Consider the following 17,619-nt stretch of genomic DNA (forward strand, 5'->3'; position numbering starts at 1 on the left):
ACCCTTAATAACGTCATCTAACGGTTTCATTTAAGATTGCAATGTAAAAGAAAATTTCTATGCTTTCTTTGGTACAGCACAACTATTGAAAATCCTATTAATAGGCTTCCGGTAGGTAAAGTGTTAATAATCGTAAATTAAATATTCTAAAACCCGTCAAAATGAAGTTACACTTTTAGTCTTAATGAAGCTGAACTATTCACACCGGTGAGAAGTAGTCAACCTTGTGAGAGGTCCTTGCTACGTCCACCCACAAACTTTTTTGAACCCTCCATGCCCTGCAGCTACATATTTGGGATTTCTAAGTATGCTACAACAGTCGGCACATAACTGTACAAAGTGATAAGTTAAATTAAAATATTTTATTAAGTCCAGGTGCCAGCACGACAATTTTTTATTGATATCGTATGCAAAATTATACTTTTAGGTTGGAAGATAATCCCCCAAAATTATAAGTCGTAAGAATTCATTTGTTTTTCCATTCTTTAACTGTGTTCCACCAATTCGATCATCTTGAAACTTTTAGATATATTAGATAGCTAGCAGAACATTGTTTATGAATTTTTTGGTAGGTGTCACTCAAAGGGTTGCTTGCAGGCCCCACCCTTAAAAAATAAATTTTGTTCTACCCTTCATAATTTGCTCAGTTCGAGTATTTTCGTTTATCATCATCTTAATATGTTGATTAAACATCAGAGAAAAAAATTATAAAGAGTTTAGGGTGTTTACCCTCATATTACCCTTAAATGAGGGGTTAGCGACTTAAAATTTTGGAGGATTATTTTTCAACCTAAAAGCATTGTTTGTACCTGCCAAAAATGCGAAGGATCTACAGTCTAAAATATTAATCGAACTTTACTGGGATTGCTTTGAACTAGTGAAAGGAACCACAAGGAATTTATCTTAAAAATCAAACATCGATATTTAAAAGGCTTACGCCGTTTCAACAGTAGTCTAACGTTAAATGGCAACTTCATGTTCGTTTGATTGTCGCAAGCGAGGCTCGTTTAATTGCTAGCAGCATTCTTTCGTTGTGGGAAGGAGGATATAAGGAAAATCGGAATCGCGAGACTCACCTTCAACTTTCTAAGTTCGTCCGACCACTTGCACCCGTCCTTGTGATGGATGCAGTATACAATGGAGCCCATTATTGCCTTTTCAGCTTCCAAGTCTTGGAAATTCTGTAACACACAAAGGAGACGAGATCGTTATCGTGAGCAAGTTTTCCCAGACGAAAAACGGTGAGGAACGCGGCGGCGTTTATCGCGATTCACAGAGAGAGAGAAAGAGAGAGGACTATCAATAATTTATACTGCGTGTACCGGTAACTAGCAATGGTTCTGTGAGTTGTTGGATGCCATCGACACATTTATGTTCCCGATTAACAGACTGCGTGCGTGTGTATGTTCACGTATATGTATACTCTATTTAAACAATTCAAGCTTGATTAATTAAATAATGTTTGACATGTACTTCATTATAATTATATTCACTGGCATGTGATTTACACATAGACGTACAGGTGTGCGATCAATGATGTAGTCCATCGACTATAATTTTATTGGACTTTGTAGAAAATTTTTGCTTTTGACATCTTACTTTTTCATAATAATTTTTTGTACAATCATTCTACACACGAGGAAAGTTGTACAATTTTCAACGTTGTACAGATATACATTACAGATCTGTATAAAATATAATTAATCAGTGATTGATTGAAAGAGTACTGATTAATAACGATTACAAATCACAGAAGGTAATCATTAGACCGGGGATTTTTATGGAAAATAAACATTTTCCATCTGAATTGCAAGTAATTGGAATGAACTAAACATTTATTTTCCTTCTTAATGTGTTTTACCCTTTGCACTCTGAATTATTTTTCAAATTTATTGCCAACAATTCCCTACTATTTTAAGTGTTTTATTTGAAATTGACTTCAAAGGACAGTTCCTTGACTGCTACTTATTTTAAACAATTTTGTTTCAAACATTGTTGTAATTTATATTTGTGTAACTTATATTTGTTTTTAACTAAGAAATAATCAATTAAATAAATAAAGGAAGAACCACCAAATACGTATAAAAAATCTTTTCCCTTACATTTTTCTTTCTCTAATGTATAATGTTACTAGGTTGAGAAAATAGTGTAATAGCACTATAGTAAATCCTCTATCCACGCAAAAAGGTGCTACACGATGGAAAATATCACCCCCACTGTAGTAATTAGAAACTGAGGATTCTTTTTCGATCGTAGTAATTAGATCTCGGCTCGGGTATATCGGTGTGAACCACTACTAATGCGACGCGGAGAGTCGCACTCGTCGGCACAGTTCAAATAAAAAAAATAGTGTTCCTCTACGATCGATGCAAACGGACCTCGCCGAGGTTTTTGCGTCAATAGAGGATCTACTGTATTTAATTCTTTTAATGTTTTTAGAAGTCTAGTAATCACGATTACTGATTTATTTCAACGGTGATTGACTGATTAATGATTACACTTACTATGATTACATTAAATAATCGATTACAGAAGTGAATTACAAAATAATTAATTGCTGTTCAACTCAGATACACCTTCTACATGAACACTTGATATAAAATTACTGAAATATAGTTGCAAACTGTTTCCTGCCTCGGTTTGTATTTCTGTGACTCGTTTTGCATCGACACTGCGCGAATGTTAAAAGGATTTTGCTAATACCAATGTCGTGTTACGCGGATACAGCCTGACACGATATTATACGACGCTCGGAAATTGATACAGTTATTAACAACTATATCGTCGAATTAATCCGAGAGCTACCGATAACAGAGCTGTGAATGGAAAACGTGACCGGGTTTACGATGATCGAGAAACCGAGAAAATGTTTGAAGCAGCCGAGGATGAGACGAGAAATTATTATCCTCGAACGCGACGATTCGTTTCCTCGGTGTCCCCGAGTGGAACTAGACCTTCTCGAACGTGGGTAGCGATTAATTGGGTAACAGGTAGTCGTTACCGGTCTCTGCTATGTCCGCGACAGAGCCCCACGGCGGACTCATGCCCAATAAACAACTCGTTTGGCATTCCAAGGCACCGGTAAAATATGGTAATTCATTTTCTCCGATGCGCGTCCGGTACCGGTTGCTATGCCCCGATCATTCTTGCCGGTTGACCCATTCGCCACCCTTGTCTAGCGGCAAGATACATTTGTACATTCTCGATAGAGCAATGATTCGAACCGGTTCAGGCGTACGCCACCCAGATAGAAACGGTAAGAATTATTCGAATACGTCACTCCGCGTACCCGCATGGGGTGGTTTACGGAAATACCGCTCCCTCGCGAGGGTCATTCAATTTCATAAGCTTTTCTACATTTCTACTTCTTCCTTTTCAACCGGCTATGTTTAGTTTTCTATTTCCGTGGAACCACATGTGCCCATAATCACGAAAGTGGTCTAAATCATATATTTCTTCTTTGGAGATATTTAAAGGATTACATTTTTGAATAAATTAAAACATGTTGGTATATTATGTAACATTTTAATTTAGAAGTTTATCAGTCTCGATTAATGAAAATTTATTATGAATGTGAAATTCTGTGTGAATCGCATACGAAAATATGTTGTTTTTTATTATTTTTCGAAAGTAATCTATTTTTATCATTTCAGGCTTTTATCATTATGAGTTTTGAGATTTTTAAGGATGCTCTGGAGGCACAATGGGAGACGAAAGTACAAGAAATTCGAAATCCATTGTATTGGCAATGAAAGCCATTCACGAGTATATTTTTGTTTTTGAGTGTATTTTTTTAAATTGGAGTTTCTAGTTGCGTTTTTTTCAAGGTTTAAATAGGGTTTGAAGTGGAATTTTATGAGTTCTCCATAAGAAGTGTTAAAATGTGCAAACTTCAAGTTGCTATAATTCTTAAACGGTGCAGTGAATCGAACCCAAACTTTGGTAATTGCATTAAATTTAGTAAGAATTATATCTTGTCAAATTTTCAAAAATTTTGTTGCGTTTTTATATACCTCCAGAACATCCTTAAAATGTTAGCAAACGCGTGACGAGTAGAATGTGTTCTTTTTTAATTATCCAAAGGATGTTATTGGTGAAGGCCCATTAATCCTACAGTAATAACTGGTAAACTCTGTTTTTTATATTTTTGACTTGGACTACTTTCATAATTAAAACTAAATAATAATACCAACGGTTCATATTTGACAATATTGTAAAAATCACATTGAATTCATTTAGTTTAAAATAAATGTGATGTGAAATGTGATGTGAAATAACTGATAAACTCATTTTTTTAAATTTCCAATTACACCACTTTCGTAATTATGGGCACATATGTTTATTTAATACTTATATGCCACTCAAAAATAGTTGCAGCATTCTTCCCGAGATTTTTTCCCGTCTCGTTTTGCATTATAATTCGACCAATTGTGCTTCATTTACGAGCTCACATTTCAACTACGCTGACTATTACCGGCCGAATAACCGGTTTCAGTTTTTTCATTTTGTAATTATTGTGAGCGTGCGTTCGTGGGAAATTATTTAATAAGTTCCTTTATTCAAGCATATATTACTGCAAATAACGCATAAAATCTGCATAAATTCAGTATTAAAAATGTTCCATAACACGACTATTAAACTGTCTCTACACGATTATTGTTGACCAACTTGTGATTAAATTGTAGGGAAATCGAGAAGGTTTTACGATATCTAAATCAGAGAATCGATGAATTTCCATCCGACGAAAGTGCACGAGTTTAATCACAGAGTAAGCTTCCCATTGAATTGAAATATCGCGTTCGTGACCGCGGGAGTTGCCGGAAAACGCCGATGCTAATGAACGATTATGCAACCGATTACAATGTCCCGAATTACATATTCCGTTTCCACGTTACAAACTTCCGGAGAAAGTTCGGTTCGCGTGAACTAGACCCAGTGAACTTTATCAGTGCTTGACTATGAATATCGGTGGCCCTTACAGTGAACCACGAAAGTATTCGAACGCGCTTTAAAACGTGTATAACTTTTTTATAATCGGACCAAACGACCTGACTTTTTTTGAGCAATTAGAAGAATCGATTTGCCAAATGACATGCAAAGGAGATTTTGAAAAAATTGCAATTGCTAAGAATTACATGAGAAAGTGAAAGAAGCACCATTTATAATTTTTTTATTAGAGACCGTAATGAAAACTTAAAATATGCGTTTCGTAGATGTATGTTAGTTGTACACATGCTGAACATTTCATCGAAATCGGTTCACGCAGGAAAAAACGACACGCATCGAAAGATGCAAGGATCTGTGAATTTTAAGCAGGAACAAAAATCGCGAAGAACTGTCATTTTCACCACATTTAACCACTTGTTGCTCTCGGATATGTTAATCGATGTTGATGAAATTTTCAGCATCTGTAATAACTAACATAGATCTACAAAACATATATTTTGAATTTTCATTAAGGTCCCAAATAAAAAAGTTTTAAAAAATGCTTTTGTTATTTAATCTATTTTGCAGATCATTTAGTACTCCAATGCTTTTAATTGCTGACAAAACATCACGTCGGTTGGTACAATTATAAAAAAGTTATACTGTTTTAATTTTAAAGTGCGTTCAAGTACTTTCGTGGTTCACTGTATATCGGTGGCTCGCAACACACGTTCTTCATTTATCGATGATCAGGGTGATCCAATTATCGAATCATGGACATTTATATTAACAGGATGGTAATAATTGAAAAAGACACGCGGATGAGGGCGTGGCGGTCTTCAATAAATCTAAATACGTTCCCCGGATGACTTTCCCTGGGAGAAGGAGGAGCTTGGGAACCGACGTGTAGACCGTCCGGAGGTTACATTCCGATCCTTTTAGAATTTTCATGCCGCTGTTGCTTGTTCCAGGAAGAACACGCGACGGCCGTCGTGCGAGTCGTGACGGTTTTCGGAAATAGCGAGTTCAATAATAACCCTGATGCAGGAGGCGCCCCGTACTGAGAAACCGGCCATGCGGGAGGCAAAACGGGAATATATTTAACGCGGTACTGTCGTGCTCCGAAATCATTATTGCCTCCAATAATATTCCTGATGAATTGTTCACGCGACGAACCCCGGATAGCTGAAACCAACGATGCGCCGCGGTAGACAAATTTTTCACTCTCGCGCGCCCCTCGTTTTCATAATTTTTGTCCTGAGAATAATACTATTCGGATAATTCCCTTAATCATTTGAGTTCAATGAAATTTTAAAGGTTTTAGAAGTTCTAGCAAACCCATCATTATTGCTGTCCCGTTACTGATTGTAAGAACGATGGAACGCGATAGAAAAATTCACAATTCATTTCCACAATTTTTATCTTGAGGACTAACACCCTTCTTGTTACCATAATTCATAATTTTCTAACAATTCATAATTTCTAAAAGTAAGGAATATTATTAGGATAGTGTCAACTATTTTTTAATCATTTGAGTTCAATAAAATTTAAATGCCCTTAAAAGCTCTAGCAAACCCATCATTAGTGCTGTCCTGATAATTCTGCAATCAGCGCGTTGCACTCCGAATAGCTCAAACCAAGGATGCAACGCGATAGAAAAATTTTTCACTCTCGTGCGCCCCTCGTTTTCACAATTTTTATCCTGAGAATAATATTATTAGGATAATTCCCTTAACCATGTGAGCTCAATAAAATTTAAATGACCCATCATTAGTGCTTTCCTGATACTGCTCCAATCAGCGCGTTGCATTCCGAATAGCTGAAACCAACGATGCCACGCGGTAGAAAAATGATTCACTCTCGTGCGCCCTCGTTTTCACAATTTTTATCCTGAGAACTGAGAACCTAGTTACTATAATTCATAATTTCCCCTATGCTCTTCTATAATTGGGGAATATTATTAGCATAACTCTCTTAATCATTTGAGTTCAATAAAATTTAAACGGCTTTAAAAGCTTGAACAAACCATCATCAGAGCTCGACATCCAGTTTCCTGATACATACTGCTCCAATCACGCAGAACTGTTCTACAATCGATGGAGATACAAGTTGTTTCGCAGAAATTGTTACACCGCTTCATAGAAACTATAGATCGGCACTGTCCAAGCTTGGAGAACGGGAAGCACTTATGATCCACGAGACGTTCAGAGACCAGTGTCCACTTTCATGTCGGATATCTCTACACAGGTACACCCGGTATACACGGGGACGTCTGGAGGCGCGTTGCGACTTGAAACCTGCACGACCGGCAAGGTCGAGGAACCTAACGCAACCCAGCCGGTGCCGGCAAGATATAAACACCGCCGGGAATGGAAGAGACAGACCTACCTCTTCAGTTTCGAGATTGCGAGGATGGAATCGAGAGGTAAAAAAGGAACACCAGGGAATAAAACGATCCCGTCGGCGAATAAAAAATATACTTGCACTGGAAGCGATTGGCTCTTGATTCCGGTACTCTAAGTCGCTTCTATTTTTTTAGATGATTGAAGAAAGATGAAAAGCGAATAATCGATTTTTGGCGTTTCGAACTTTTCACAAGTACTTTGGTAAATGGAAATAATACTTGCAAGTATATTCGAATTTTGGTCGAACAGATTCGAAACTTTTCTGAATATCGTACCGGAAATTCTCTGATTTTTCTAATCATTATCTGTTTTTAATTCAACATGTATAACTATAATTTCATAATCTATCGGAAATATTATTCTTAAATAGTTACGAATTTAATAAAGAAAGTGCTTAAAACCTACTGTGCAGTTCTGATTTCCAAGATTCGAGTACTACTTGTGAAAGTTTCAATTCCTTTCAACATCGAAGTACTTATAAGTATCTCTTCGAAACTTGTAAGTACTCATTCCGGGGTTCGATATCAGTTTTATTTTTATTACATATTGAACTTTTGATCCTTCGTTTCATGAATTATGCTCCTTTTGTTCTGCTCGACAAAAAATTCGTGAACATTCTACCTAATAGCACACACGACAGCGAATATTTCAGAATTTCTGGTTGCAAAATCGATTTTTTTAAAAATCCTACAGCATATAAAATTGCCGATTTTATATCGAAGTCTTTAAAGTACCACGTTTATATAATTATGCTAGTTGTGTCTCATCGTAATTATTAATGTGTATTTCTTCAAAATTTTTCGGAGTTTGCTAACAATGCATAATCTCGAATATATCTCCTCGCAATCAATAGAGACAATTTTTATCTTGCCTAAAAATCCGCAGTCTAATCACCGCTATTTTCTACAATTGTCTGCGAACGTTTTCCAACCTGGTGGTTCCTTTGTCAACGAAAAATGTCTTAATGTCTCTGAACATCGGGCAGGAACTTTCGCAATCATCCACAGAAATGGTTTCTCTTGCGAGCAAAACAGGAAACGATTATTATTCTTCAAGGCCCACATTATTTCCTGTTGCGTTCACAAAGACGTGTACAAGATTGAACGTTTCAATTTCGTTTTGAATATTCAAGATCGCGAATTACTTTTCTCAGAGAAGCTTGCATTGGTTCACGAGTGTTATTGTTCCGCAAATGAGCATTGTTCGCTCGACGAGGTAAATCCTGCGGCTGGCTCGTGAGCGTAGTTTTTTCTAATTCAACAATGAACTTCACGGATTACGTTTAATGAGGGTAAATAACGATTCCGTTACGCGTGTACATAAATTCGTGTAGCAAGTGTAACAGGGTTCGAACGGGCGCCGGAACAATTGTAGGGGCGACGGGCCTACGAATTAATTAAAACAAAGACCGTCCAATTAAGCAGTCGCCGGGGCAACGATCCCGCTTTGCGCAAGTTCCGTAATACCGAAACGAGAACCGTGTGCTCTGTTTCTCTCGCGCGTGGTCTCGTGGAAGAGCTGTACAAACAACGGAAAATCATATTACCGAAAGCGACGTTACGTAAGTTCGAAAGTCTAGCGAAACGAGGAAGATCGGGCCAATAGTTTCGATATGTGTTGTACATTTTGTGGGTCACGCGAAAATCCACTTTTCTACGGTCTGAAATATTTTAATTTCATTCATGAATTCCGAAGCATTGAAATTCAAACTCGGGATCGACGCTTCTAACAAATTATGAGCCGCTTATTTTGAAAGTCGCCCAAGTCCATTTTCGAGAAAAATCAAGCTGGCAATTTTAATATTTACATTTCTACGTTATCTTTTCATCCTGAAGCAAATTGTAACTAATATATTTAAAATCACAAAGATTTTGTAAAAAGGAAATTAGTTGGTTAATAGAATGACACAAATTTTTATTTTAAAAGTGGCCCGAGTCCATTTGTCAGTTGACAAATCGGACATTCGTTTTTACCGAATGACAGAGATTTTGGCATCGTAGAAATGTCATTAAAGAAAAATAATTTACTGTTTGTCCCCCAAGATTATTATAATGTTATCAAGAAGTGCCGGTAAAAGGTAATAACTTCATTTTAAACGAAATGAAACAAGAGGATTTCATATCAACAAGATTTTAGGAGGTTGCAATTTTTAAATGGGTAAAGAATTCTAACGGAGAAACAATAAATTGGTTAAAAATGTGCTGGATGCGTTTTTTGAGAAATAAACCATATAAAATTTTCTATAAGATATCAATGGATGAGAATGCAGAGTTTGAAATACTGAATTTATTACCACGTCGAGGTAGACCAAGAAAAATCGAAAATATTGTATTAATCAAGCATAACTCCTGAACAATTGATCCTACAGGATCGAAACTTCGATCTGCAGTCGCCTCGGATACAAATCTACTAGTCTACATACCAAATACATCATAATTTCTAGGAGAAAGGCACAAATTTTGTGTTCGGTAAAGTAAATTTTCCCCTTCCATTTTTTTACAATCAAAATTTAAGCACCCAAGGTGGTCATACAATAAATATAATTGTTCTTTCCTCTTCCGTCAGATTATTAACGCCAAAAAGTTCCAATCATTGTATCCTCGAAGAACATTATACGACAGGGGATTGAATAAAGATTCTTCAGAGCCAGATAATTGCAGAACTTTTTTGAAGCTTCTAACAATTAGTAACACAAAGAGATAGCTTAATCTAGGAATGCACTTCAATCTCAAAAAAGATAAACCAGTGTAATAATAGATCTAACAATAAGCCCAGCGCACTCGGATTTAGATAACGGAGCTGCTCTGAACCTCTGTACACAAGGTACAACAGACATTCGGTGCAAGTAAAATCATTGTAGACGAAATAATAGTCCGATGCTTGTTCTATGTTTGGCATTCGGTAACTAGGTTGGTCTAAAACCTGGTCCACACTTGGAAACAGAAGCATTTCTGTGTGATTTCTCGCGAAATAACGGTTGAAATTGCGTACGGGAGCTTTAGGTTCAATGAATGGCTGCAAGTGTCATTGCACGGTGTTTTCTGTTTTTAGAGAAAGCTGCTCGAGGACCACCGAATTAGAATGTACCAGCGTGAAGCACCGTGAAGCTGACATCACAAGCTGGCTCTCCGGCGCTGTTACAGCGGTTACAAGTCGTCGTGACGTCACGGCGAAATAACGGACACGATCTTCGCGTACGTTCCACTTACTCCCCGAGGACGAATATCATGGCGTTGTATGTCACTTGGAATTTCTCTAATCTAGGCGAACGCGAGAGAGATCTCCATACAGGACCCGGCAACAGACACTCGAAATACAATACGTCCGAACATATGTACAGTGGGTGTTATGATTAACCCTTGTGTAGTCAACCAAAATGTATAGATTATTTAAAACAGATGATTGCACTCGGAGACTTATTGTTAGAAATTTAAAGGGGGAGAAGGAAATAAATACTCCACAAGATAAAGTATTATTTAAATTTTTAGAGATTATTTAATAAAAGGAGATTATTTAAAACCTTTCTGTATGCAATCCTTTGCACTCCGAATTATTTTTCAATTTTTCTTGCCAACAACTCCCTACTATTTTAAGTGTTTTATTTGAAATTTACTTATTATATTAAATTTACTGAATTTATTTAAATTTACTGATTATATTAAATATAGCTCTCAAATTTTGTTGTAATTTATATTTGTGGAACTTATTTGTTCTTAACTAAAAAAATAAGAAATTACATAAACAAAGGAGGAACCAAATACATATAAAATCCTGTTCATTTACATTTTTCTTTCTCTGAAGTAGAGTCGCACTCGACAAAGCAGTGCAAAGGGCTAACATGTTTGCCAAATTCTCATTATGAGGCTATAAATTAATATATTAGCGAGTAAAAAATAGATATTCAGAGAAATTTTGTAATATTTTTTAGAGAAACACTAACAAATTGTTGAAAGAAATACAGTAAATGGCTACTCGGTTTACTACACAAGGGTTTTAATAGGTTGAAAATGATATAACAGTATTTTTAAATTCTCATTTTTGTCATAAATGCATAAAATCCGCTGTCTATTGATTAGAAACAATCATAATTGGACAAGTTGGTAGTACATATACAGTGGATGTACAAAGTATTCGTACAGCTTTCCAAAACGAATAACTTTTTCAAAATTGCACCCAACAGCACGAGTTCTTTTTCAGACGTTTAGTTTCAGGATTAGTTTACTAGCTAATGTGTAAATAATTTGTTGTTTAAATTGTTATTGGTCGCAACCGCGAAGGAAAAAGTAAACATTTTTGCAATGAAATTCATATCCTTCTGAAACTCACGATTTTTAAATATTTTATCTGCGCCTGCAGTATCGTAAAAATTACATCGAAGTAATTTAGTTTCCTAAATTTTTACTTAAACCACTTCCAAAATTATGAGCATATTTAAAATCGTATATCTTAGGGAGTTTTGGTTAGACTGAAAACTGAATTTTTTAAAAATATTAAACAATTCCTTTTTGTCCCGCCCAAAAATAGAAACATGTTCTTCAGTCAGGAATGAGATAATTAGAAGGTCACTGATAAATGAGGCCGTTGCTAGGTCGAGTACCGGTCACCGGTGACCTTCGCAGCAGTCAAGGTGTCAAAATGTACCCACAGTATTTTAATGAAACGGAAAGCAGTCTGACGACAGAATCCGGTATTCGAAAAATTCCTCGGCGACATTAGCGATGCACGAACGAGACGGTTAAACGCTCGAATCTCCAACGGACGAATTTTTTCGCCGGCGTTCGAATCGCGCGCGACCTTGATAAGTCGATGACCAAAGAATTACCATACAAGTATCTCTCCAAGTGTTGCGCACGATGAACCGTTTCCCGATTCGACATTCTCATCAATTTTATCCTCTTCTTCAACCTTTGAACCGCGAAAAATTTTAAAAAGAATATGAATTTCATTGCAAAAATTACAATGGATAACGGTTGTAGCTTATTCAACCACTACGGGGCTAAATATCTTCCTTTTTCATTCGAGAATATTACAGCATGTAAATTACGGTTCGTCTTGATTTTTCAAGCTTTTTCCACGGCAGCCATGACTGTTCGAGAAAGACAGGACTCGGATCGCGTGCGAATGGAAAACTTCCTGTCTGTCGGCTGCACGCGCGTACCTGCACGGAGAACGGGAAGACTTCGAACCCCATAAATTGCCGGTCGTGGGACGCCATTGAGCGATTTCCGAGTAATCTCTCCGTGACCCGTGAATTTCACATGAGGTTGCAATTTCTTTCGAATTTCAACAGAAACGCGCTCCATTACTCGGAGATCTCCGGTTAACTGGAACGTAATGTTCCACATCACTGGAGGTACCTAAAAGCAACTGGTTTTCGCAGCCTTACGCAAAAAGTACAATAACAAGTGTAATGTGTGCATGAAGACATCGGTTCACTATTCTGGACGATCTCAATTGATGAATAATTTTATTCAATATACAGTGGCCCGCGTTAATATTCGGACAGTCTTGAGAAGACGATAACTGTTTAAATATTGAAACATGCAACTTGGATTTTTTTTTAGAAGTTAGAACAATTAGTTTGCCACATCACGCGACGGAAGAAATTTTGAGAAAATTGCAGATGGTCGGAATTACAGAGGTAATTTTTAACGAATTTTAGTGCAAATTTCATCCCGATGTCTCTCACGGTTCAAAAGTTATAGCAAAATGTCACCAAATTTCTCGATCCAGCCCACTGTTCAAGGATTAGAGCCTTTACTGTAATTATTCCTAGAAGTTAGCCCTCCACTTGTTCAATTAAATAATTTCAACAGTTGTGAACTAGTCATTGAGAAAATTGAAAAAAGTGAAGTGTGGGCTACTAAAAAAATGGTTTTTTCAATTTTTCGTTTTATTTTTTACATTATAGTTTTAATATTCTAGCGCAATGTAGCATTTTAGCACAACTGTTGAAATTATTTGATTCAACAATTGGACCGGTAGCTTCCAGGCCAAATTCGTGCCATAAATTCAATGTTAAACTTTAAAGAACACAGCTTTATTAATCGATTATCTAGTCACCATTCTTTTCAGAAAAGAATGGTGACTATATAATTGATTAATAAAGCTGTATTCTTTAAAATTCAACCATTGAATTTTATTTTCAAATCTGGCACGAACGTGTACAATCATCTGATATAATTGAATAAACCTAAAAAAAAATCTGCGAAAGTGCAACGTATCTGAAGGGCAAAGTCTGCTCGAAATGGAAACAAGACGAAGAAAGAATAACTGCAGCGTATCACGCAGAGATTGCAGAAAAAAGGAAACAGCTGAGCGACGATCTACAAGTGATTTATTCGTCCGAGTTCAATCGCAGTGACCATTCTTCAGCAGCCACTACGTCATGTTCGAGAAGAAAAAAACTCGTTCCAATCGCTGACTTCCCTTGTCGAGATTATGTATTTTCGACGGAAACTTCTTCGCCGAGCTGTAACGACACGCTGCAGCAACACGTTCCAGCTGCCGAGGAAACCTCAACAGCGATACGTTTCCGAGTAAAAACCGTACCGATAGCCTTTTATCTGGTGGTGCACGCCTTATCCTATCTTATCAATCTTGAACGATCTACAAACTTCAAAGAACCCCGAAACGGATCATCCGTAATGGACGTATCTTCTATAATTACACCGAAAAACACGCTCCAGTAATTATTGTCCTACGCGTAATCTCTCCGGACACGGAGAAACAAGCATACGGTCTCCCTCGTTAACGTGTGCGACGGAACAACAATATATCAGGGATTGTTTGGTAATCGCGTTGCGTAAATAAAGCGATGCGATAACAGTCGCTACTAATAACGTCTATTATCGCCGTTCTAAAACTGGATCTGCTATTAGCAATACTTACAGAGGCCGCGGGTCGAACGTTGCAACTTCGAAAACGTGACTTCACCCTAAAATCCTTCGAGTAAATACACAATCTAATCTCGAACCTTTGGTACTCAAATTCGGTAGCGGAAGGAACGGTTTCGAATTGCACATTAAAACTTGGCCCCAGCCACTGGGCAAACAGACCTTCTGTTTAAAACAGATTTTATATCAGTTGGTAACTCTCCTCACGCAGTTGGTCACGTCGTATTTCATTTATGGGTTTCAATGTTTTTAAGTTGTCAGAAATCTTCGTTCACGTCCACGAATGTCCATTATCATCCTAGGATGTTCATTATGTTAAACAATAAATGGTACTTTTGGTCACGCCGTATTTAATTTGTGTTTCAATCTTGTTTAGTTGTCCGGAATTTTCGTTCACGTCCACGAATGTCCATTATCATTCTAGGTTGTTCATTAAGTTAAACAATAAATGGCACTTTAGGTCATGCCAACCTACCGATGGGATCCAATGTTTATAAACTGTCAGAAATCTTCCTTCACGTCCACGAATGTCTATGATCATCCTAGAATGTTCATCAAGTTGAACAATAAATGGTACTTTTGGTCTCGTCGTATTTCATTTATGGGTTTCAATGTTGTTAGTTTGTCAGAAATCTTAGTTCACGTCCACGAATGTCTACTATCATTCCATGATGTTCCTCAAGTTAAACAATAAATGGTACTTTTGGCCATGTCGTATTTCATTTATGGCTTTCAATGTCGTTCTCAGAAATATTCGTTCACGTTCACGAATGTTTATCATCATCCCAGGATGTTCCTCAAGTTAAACAATAAATGGCACTTCTAGTCACGCCGTATTTCATTTATGTGTTTCACTGTTGTCAAGGTTTCATAAATGTTCCTCACGTCCACGAATGTCTATTATCATCGCAGGATGTTTATCAAGTGAAACAATAAATGGTACTTTAAGTCACACCCTATTTCGTGTAACTTATGACTTATGCCAAGAATGAAGCAACCAACTGATGGGTTTCAATGTTTTTAAATTGTCAGAGATCTTGTCCAGTTTGAAAGAAGCTTTCAGCCGTTATCTGAGCAGGAAACGTCGAACAGTTTTAGCAGGAATGGTTGATACTGATTCAGCAACGTTCGGAGTACCCAGGAAGCAGCGACCGCACAGTTGGTGCTGTTTGCCGAGCGAGGCTCGACGCAATTTCTATCGCGATTACACTGTTGTGCACCACCTATTTCTGAAGGCAAGCAGAACGAGAAGTTCATTACGGTGGAATGCAGGGGGGAACAATGCTCGGAGGAACAACAAACACCGTAGAACTTCCGGCCGCGACGGAGGCGGTGGCCTCTATGGGAAGGGGAACGGACCGGGCCCACTCTTAAATTAACACGCGGTAATTACCACGAGCTGCTCGTAAGAATCCGCGTTATCTCGCATTCCTTAGCCGGGGTCAGAAGTGACTAACGCTCGTGGCTTAATAACAACCGAGTTGAAAAGTAGCGGCTCTTAACTCATCAGTTCTGATTTCTCCAATAATCGGAAATCACTCCTCTCGAGCTACAGCTTCGTCGTTCTTTTTGGTACATACATGAATTATACCGTTGAACCCTCGAATGACGGTGCTCGAGTTGGAGGAGTGGGGATAATCACCGATAGACTGCGGATCTTCATGCAAATAAAATGTTGCTTCTATAAAAATGCTCTTTAGTCATTTCAACAGGACGAATATTATAGCTGGATACTTTAACCCCTTGCCGCACCTTTTCTTTTACAGTTACAGTGATTAGAACGTCTTTATGCATAGAAATGTCGTAGAAGGGAAAAGAAAGCGTATATTTTTTGTGTACCTACATTTATTTTAATGCTTAAATATTGATTACTAGACTGCGAATTTTATGCATTTATGGACAAAATGAGTATGTGCGATTTGAAAATATGAGTGTATTCGTTTCAGCTGATTAATATCATTAGAGAAAAAATTGCATTTCTATTTGGCTCCTATGTTGTACAATTGACGAAGACAATTTTTATTTTGCATAAAGATCCCCGGTCTATTGATTACAAACGAATCAAATTTTATTTCATCTAAAATGAAACGCGTAACATTGATATTTTTTAGACTTTGTTAAAAACCTCCATCACGAGTCTGAACAAGTTCTTTTACTCTGTTTTAAATTTCATCTATTCAATTTTGATCCAGAATACTAACTTTCAACAGAGTAGATCCTTTTCCGACGAGAGCTATGTGAGAGTTATTCCAAGTATTATTGTCCACAAGTTCTATTAGCCATTTCAGAAATTTGTAAACCATAAACCCACCAACTCAACTCTGGCATTAATAGATGTATTTTGTGCCAACCAGTAGTAAGCTTCTCTGAAATCATCTAATATGACTCTTCCACCATCATTGCTGTATACTGCCAAAACAATTGAAGGACTCGAATATGCATTATTTATAACCCAAGTACAATGTAACGTAAACATCATCATGAATATAAATGCGCCAAAAACGACTCCGTTAACAAAGTACAGGGTGTCTCAGCTGAAAAAGGCCACATAAATATCTCCTTTATTTTTAATAGCACAAAAAACATATTTATGGCATAATTTAAATGGTATCGAAGGACGAATATCATAGAAGAACAATTTCTTTTTGTCCGGTTATTTTTTCATAGTTTTTTCAAGGTCATCATTATTTTTCCTCGGTAAAACTTACTTTTTTTAATTCCATCTTATTAATGACTTAAGCATATTCAAATGTATTTTTTGCAGCCGCTATAAGATAGAATAAAAATAAGTTTTCCCGATAAAAAAATAACGACGACCTTGAAAAAACAATGAAAAAATAACCGGACAAAAGAAATTGTTCTTCTATGATATTCCTCCTTCGATACCATTTAAATTATGCCATAAATATCTTTTGTGTCATTAAAAATAAAGGAGATATTTAGGTGGCCTCCTTCAGCTCTGAGACACCCTGTGGATTTAAAAATACGTAAAATAAAATTGGTAAGCAAATATTTGAAAGGCAATCGTCAATTGCATCCACCATCTGCGGATTAAAAGTTAATTCCTCATGTTCATACCATACATACATATGTATTTAGTCACGTGTGTCGTGAATTGGACGGGTGTGAGTTATGTTATCGTTCGACGATGTTGCAATCCGAGTATAATTATCGATTTGATTTTATTCATGCGTATCGAGAGAAATATGTATGTCGATCAGCTCGTGATCGGGACGCTTCATCGATCTCTCATTCGCATTACGCCAATGATTGGTGGTAAATTAATACTCTGATGCTAGTTAGGTATAGGTGTGAGTTAGATATGTATAGGTAATGGAGACCGAGGTGGTCGTAAGTGGGTCGTGAATTCAATTTGACCCTAAGTACAGTAG

General features: G+C 37.0%; 1 protein-coding gene across 4 annotated transcripts in view; it reads right to left on the reverse strand.

Moving 5' to 3' along the window:
* Positions 1-17,619, reverse strand: part of Traf4 (TNF receptor associated factor 4) — a 53,499-nt gene that overhangs the window by 5,610 nt on the left and 30,270 nt on the right. For all 4 annotated transcript variants that reach the window (XM_076431037.1, XM_076431026.1, XM_076431016.1 and 1 more), the window contains one exon: positions 1,077-1,181. In XM_076431037.1, the coding sequence (XP_076287152.1) occupies positions 1,077-1,148 (72 nt within the window). In that variant the 5' untranslated portion in view covers positions 1,149-1,181. The remainder of the gene's footprint in view (positions 1-1,076; positions 1,182-17,619) is intronic.

Source organism: Lasioglossum baleicum, chromosome 1 (assembly GCF_051020765.1).
Source record: "Lasioglossum baleicum chromosome 1, iyLasBale1, whole genome shotgun sequence".
Classification (NCBI taxonomy): Eukaryota; Metazoa; Arthropoda; class Insecta; order Hymenoptera; family Halictidae; genus Lasioglossum; species Lasioglossum baleicum.